At 29.8% G+C, this 6,520-nt stretch overlaps 2 protein-coding genes across 2 annotated transcripts in view; both read right to left on the reverse strand.

Moving 5' to 3' along the window:
- LOC106768428 (probable cyclic nucleotide-gated ion channel 5) overlaps positions 1–792 on the reverse strand; it is an 8,540-nt gene extending 7,748 nt beyond the window's left edge. The window contains exon 1 of the mRNA XM_014653591.2: positions 642–792. The gene's annotated coding sequence lies outside the window, so the exon portion shown is untranslated. The remainder of the gene's footprint in view (positions 1–641) is intronic.
- Positions 793–5,149: 4,357 nt separating this feature from the next.
- On the reverse strand, positions 5,150–6,178 carry LOC106768033 (early nodulin-55-2). Its single transcript, XM_014653000.2, has 2 exons — positions 5,898–6,178; positions 5,150–5,802 (listed from the first exon to the last, which is right to left on the reverse strand). Exons 1-2 carry the CDS (start codon positions 6,073–6,075, stop codon positions 5,414–5,416), a joined length of 567 nt encoding a protein of 188 aa, XP_014508486.1. The 5' UTR covers positions 6,076–6,178; the 3' UTR covers positions 5,150–5,413.
- Positions 6,179–6,520: the final 342 nt, after the last annotated feature.

Consider the following 6,520-nt stretch of genomic DNA (forward strand, 5'->3'; position numbering starts at 1 on the left):
ATATATATATATATATATATATATATATATATATATATATATATATATATATATATCCTCAGTCGTTCAAGTTCAACCGATGCATAGTTATTATCTTTTGTTGTTAAACAGTGGAGGCAATAGTTAGCCTTCCACGCCTCTATCTGTGCTTCGACATATCTTTCTGCACCTCACTGCAAAGTCATCTTCAAAACCCCCGCATAATACAATAAATCAAGAGAAAAACTCGGTTATGAACAGAGAATGGAGGGCAACCGACGACCAAAATTTTGCCGCCGGTGATGCATTCGCGTCAACGCTCATAACTCGAAGTTGAAGTAAAAATCATCAAAAAGAATAACAGAAAAAAAAAATAGCAAACAAAAAAATTCTCTTTCCCGAGTCCTTATCTTACCAACAAAAAATAGGATTCCTAAATTTTCTCCGCCTAACCAAAATTCGCGGTAGGGTTAACTGTGGATGAAGTTCAAGTTCTACAAAGAGCAAGTACAACATCAACCTCCACAACTCTCTCCGACCAATATTCAAATCAAAATTCCATCGACAAGCCGCAACTCGAAGCTAATTTACAGATTAGAAATTGGAAAGATGGTTCCATTAATACAGAGCAGAAATAGTAGAAAAATAAAAAGGTAACTGACCTGATGTGAGAGAAATGGCGATGTTGAAGGAAAGTAGAAGATGGAGTCAGAGAAAGAATGCACTTATGGCGGAATCTCTTCTCTGAGACTGAGTCGCTGTCGTCACAGAAAAAAGGAAAGAGGAAAGAACGCAGCCAGAAACAAAAAGAAAATTTGTCAAATTATATTGAAAATAAAAACACTGTAATAACCGGTAATTCAGCCGATAACGTGTGAAAACAAAATTTAACAAAAAAATATATTAAAATTATGCAAATTAATGTTGCATTATTTGTTTGTCAAATTGTATTTTTCTCATTTAAAGAAATATTAAAATTTCTTATAGTCAAATGTATTCATCGTACAATCTAAGATTTACTATAGTCAGCTCTATTAATTAACAACATTTGGTAATAGTTCTTTTTCGTCTTTGAGTAATTACAAATACTTATTAAGTGGCCAAAAATATTATTTTATTATTATTATAGCTTATTTAGAGGATCACTAATTTTTATAAAAAATAACTCTCACATGAACTATTATCATTTATATCTCAGTGCCTAACAATACAAAACTGAGTGATTGATATTGCTAAGATTTATTATCAACAACAGTATTAATCTCTGATCTCATTGATTAATAACAATAATTGTGTGACATTCACCTAAAACGTTTCCTCCTATTTTTTAAACCTTTATAATTTTTTAAATGTCTAAATTGCATTCCTAGGTAATTTTTTTTTTTTTCAGAATTAAATATTTCTTTGGATAGTTGAAATTTTTGTACTGCTAAAAGTAAAAGAAAACAATTTTATAAGTGAATGAAATTTCTGTATAACTTTTTTTTTATATTTATTACATATTTAATAACTTCACAGTTAGTAACATTCTCCTTAATTCGACGTTTTATTATAAATTATATTCTTTTAAGAATAATGAAAAACAAAATCAGTGAATAAAAAAAATATTATTTTTAACAAATTTTCATTTAATATTTGAAAAATTTTCTCAAAACATGTTAGAAATCATGTAGCTATCTTACACCCGTTAAATGGAATTTATTTAATGCAATCCTCTTGTAAGAATTTTATGAGATTTTTATTTAATACTTTTAATTTATATCTCAACTTTTTAGAACTTAAAAAAGTATTTAATTACTGTATTACTTTAATTACATAACGAAATAATTTCACAGTTAAATAAAAATGATATTATAAAATAAATTAATTAAGTATTACAGTTAAATTTTAAACTTTTGGAAAATAACATACTAACTTATGTTAAAAAAAATAACATTCTATTTTAATTTCCGTTTGTGTTTTACAGATGTATCCTATATAGAAAATATAAGTTGAGAATTATTTGGTATATCAAAAATTAAGATGTTTTCATCATCATTATTACATTCAAAACTGTAATTATATATAAATGTATTTTTTGTATTCATGGCAATCAATGATATAATATTATCACTATATACAATTTCATAAAGAAAATAAAATATATTAAATTTAAATGTTCTTCTTTAAAGTTCTTTTATTAACATTCATTATTAACATTTTGTTTTTTGTTTTAAAACGTCACGTGCTAACATTATAACTTTTTGGAGACCTAATTTGTCCAACAATCGCAAAAGGTCAAATGGAAAATTTGTAGTACTTTTCTTCTTGTTCAGTGGCAAACACGTTGGTGTTATTATAAGAATAGAAAATAAGATTGCTGCCTTAAATTTATACAAGAACATTATTTATGGGAAAAACTTCTTTTAACAATATTTTTTTAATAATTTTTTGACAACGTATACGTGGCAGCTTATGATTGATCCGTTTTAAATATTTTTTAAATATAAATTCAAATAGACTAATAAAATGATGATACGTGTCTTGTTGTAAAAAAAATTGTCAAAAAATATTTTCAAAACATTTGTCCTTGTTTATACTACTTTAGATAATTTTCATATTCATTCTTAATTACAGATATTGTTTAAGAAATATGTAATGTAAATATTCAAGTGAGTCCAAGTTTTAATTAAAAAGCATATAAAGACAAAGTATTAATTGTACTCAAAACATAATAATAACTACATGTTTTAAAAGAAAGACACAATAAACACAATGAAAATGATGAGTGATAATACAAGAAAACATATATATGTATATATGTGCATGGATGATGGAAGGTGGGAAATGTTAATTGGTGATATCTAATTACGAGGACGAGTGTTGTCGGGGTTGGCCATTCCAGAAGCAACCTTAGCAACATCGGCAGCTGATGCTTCAGGCTTCTTGTTGGAGTACAGAACCAAGTAACCTAACACAGAGATTGCTGCAAACCCTCCAATCGCCATTTTCATGGGACACCGAGGCATTTTCCTACGTTGGTGAAGTACCTCTGTCGAATGTTGCTGAGGTGCAGAAGCAGAAGAAGAAGAAGAACCCTCTTTCACTGTTTCAGCTTTTGCCATTTTTGTTTTTTCTTTCTTCTTGTTTTTAGTCTGTGTGACTTTTATTATATATCTTTATTCTGACTCTGACTCTTTGCTAATCCATTTACCTGATTTGTGTGTAATTTATGGATTATGGTTGAAGAGAGAGAAGAATGTGGGAGTGGTAAGAAGGAATTGAAGGCGGAAAACAATGTGTTGTGTGCAGGTGGCGGCTTTTTATCAAACACGTACTGTGCTTGACCTTCAAAGTGTGTTAATTGACAAGGTCAAAGAACAACCTCTGTCTCACCTTAATTTCTACCCAGCTTTCAAGTATCCAGATTTCATGGATCGTGGACTGTTATATGCCAGCTGGAGGATCCATGGTATCCTGCAGAGCGTATTTTGTACATTTTTCAATTTGATTCAAACACGTGAAAGGGTGTTATAGGATATCTAATTTTAAGAGGTGATTATTATTTAGAAATTAATAGTATTTGTTATAGTTTATAAAATTTGAAAAATAAGAATATTATCCAAAAAATGAACGTTCAGAACCTCCCTAAAATAAGACACTAAAATGAAGAGTTGTTTAGTTTAGACTTTACACTTTATAACCCATTTCAGTTACTTGAGAAAAGTCCTATATATGGATGTAATAAATCCTCAAATCTCTCATCATTCACATGTGATTAATAACATGTGAATGATTATTTATACTGCGTACTTATTATTCTTAGTGTATACATCTCTTATTTACTAACATTAAATTGGTTTTACAAGTGTCTCTAATTTCTTGAATCTTAGTGTGATTAGGAAGTGAAACTCCCATAAAGATAGATTTTTTATATAAATCACAAATATTATTTATAAGACATTAATATACAAAATATTTATTACGTACATAACTATTTTATACATTTTATTATAATTAAGTTATCAATAATGATGTCACTAATGTAAAATGTGTGACATCCGGACATTAACAAAGACAAAAACGATCATTGATACGAAAGACACAAACAAAGAACGATTCCTAACAAACTTCCAGTGATAAAAAATTATAATGGTCAATCCTAATATCATTATTAGAATTTTCTTAATTATCAAAAAATTATTAGTAATAGTGATTAGTCCACTGTGAAACTTAAATTTATTTTTCTTTTTATAGAGTTCACAATTTAATTTATTGATGGATGTTTCCATCAATACTAAATGCAATAATAAAATTTGTCAAAAAAGTTTGTCGATAATTATAATTAGTATTCCTAAAAGATATTTTCGTGAGTAGTTTTGCATTATAATTAATTCTATTGAAAAGTCGGATTTTTTCTTTACGATACTTTGAAGGATTTCAAAATCGTTGTTTTCCCATCATCACTAAAACTTCCTGTTCAACCTTAGATAAAGGTAAGGGTGAATTAATTAAAAAACTCTAAACTACAATTAACTAATACTATTTTATACTTAAAAAAGCTGAATTGTTTTTACTAAAAACTAATTATACTATTTAATAGTTCAGTATAAATAAACTGAACTTATTCTATTTTCAGTACAGTTAACTTTGTTTTAAGTTTTTTATTCTTTTACTTTCTCGCTATAGGAATTTTCTCCTGCATTCCTTTCTCATCAAAGGCTTTGTTGAAGGGTCGCTGCAGGTCCAAATCTTGCCGCCGTCGAAAGCTCGCTGCCTACATTTCTTTGACCTTCATAATCTCTCTTCGCGACGGCAGTTCCATATATACGGGTATCATATTTCATTCTCTCGATTCAAATCAGTGTCACTCTCTAATTAACGAATTCTTAACTTCAATCTTCGTTAATCACATGTAAACAAATTGTCGTATGTTTTACTTCTACTTCAGAGGCATCGGGGTTTTGTGCAATTAGGGTTTATGCCTCTCACCAATCGAGTAGGTTTAAGTTGAGTTTGTCCATTAGAAAAAAAGGGGGCAAAATGTTTAAAGCAACCGTTCGTGTTGAAAGTTTTTTCGAATTTGAACACTTGATATAATTTTAGTTTAGTAAAGAAAATATGGAATCGATTAAAGTAACAGTGAAGAAAATATGTAATCGATTAAAGTAACAAAAAAGTGAGTAGAATAAAAAGTGGAAATTATTTTGATTAATGCAAAATAGTAAGATACACAACAAGAGGCAGAGAACTTATTTGGCAACAAAAAAGACTTGGAAGAGCGACAGCACGTGCATTTAAAAATACAAATGACTTATTCAATCTCAAAATCACCAAACAACCTTTTTCCCACCAAAGGAAAATCTTTCACACTTGGAAAAACAAGAATAAAAATGCTTCACCTACTCGTAAATATAATAACATTATCATGCAAAGACAGAAATATGCTCTGAAATTAAAGCAGTAACATCATCAACCCCAACAACCACATTATAATGAATCCACCGCTTGAACGACCATTAACACCGTGATTATTTGGAAGTGGTGAAGGCGATGGCGATGGTGACGGCGGCAATGGTGAAGGTGATGGTGAAGGAGAAGGAGTTTGAGAAGTAGGATTTTTTTTGGTTTTGGCAGTGACGAGGACAACCACTTTGAGTTTTAATCCCATGCGGCAGTGACTCTGATTTCCACTTATGAAATGTCTGAATCCAGATTTTGCAAGCAAGACCTTGGTGTTACCATCGTTGAACACCACGTGTTCTTGCCCCACCGTATTGCACCTTTCGTAGTCTGTCTTGTTCACTTCATGCACTGACTCAGTTCTCTCATCGTATTTAAATACTACGTACGTAAAATGCATATAAAAAGCTTTAAGTATATATGTGGAAGTTGTAATAAAAAGCTGAGACATTGATGCATATAAGAAAAAGGAATACCGAGAGTATCGCCGATTTTGAAATGGTGAGAGTTGGCCCAGTGGTTGAGAGAATCTGGTGAGGAGAGAGGAGTCTTCCAGGAATTTGCAGTGCCTCCAACCACATACTGTTTGGCTTCAGAGCAGCAAATTAACAAACACATTGAGAGCATCACCAAAAATGGAGATGATGAAGCCATAGTCTCAGATATGAGATATGTGCCAAGCTCTCCTAGTAATACCAATGCCTTTTCTGTTCCTCGTTGCTAATAAATAAATACACCATACCAAAGCTGGAAATACCTTTTCATAACTTTTAGGATGTAAACACATAAATTTCATTAAGAGCTATATAAAATCACCAATTAATTATTAAAGTAAACCAAATCCCTAGTCAATTAATTAATTAATTAAGATACTCACTCCAATATATGTAAAAGGTTTATTAAATAAGCATTTAATTAAACTGTTTACCAAAGGGAAATGCCAACAAACATGTAATTTAAAATTCCATGCCTGTTAACTCGTTACATTAAGGGGTGGTAATAAATAATGTGTATTTTATTATAATTCTACAATTATTGCTATTATTTTTCTTTTACAATCACTTATATACTTTTATCAGATATTATTTAATATTTACTA

Source organism: Vigna radiata, chromosome 7 (assembly GCF_000741045.1).
Source record: "Vigna radiata var. radiata cultivar VC1973A chromosome 7, Vradiata_ver6, whole genome shotgun sequence".
NCBI classification, from domain to species: Eukaryota; Viridiplantae; Streptophyta; class Magnoliopsida; order Fabales; family Fabaceae; genus Vigna; species Vigna radiata.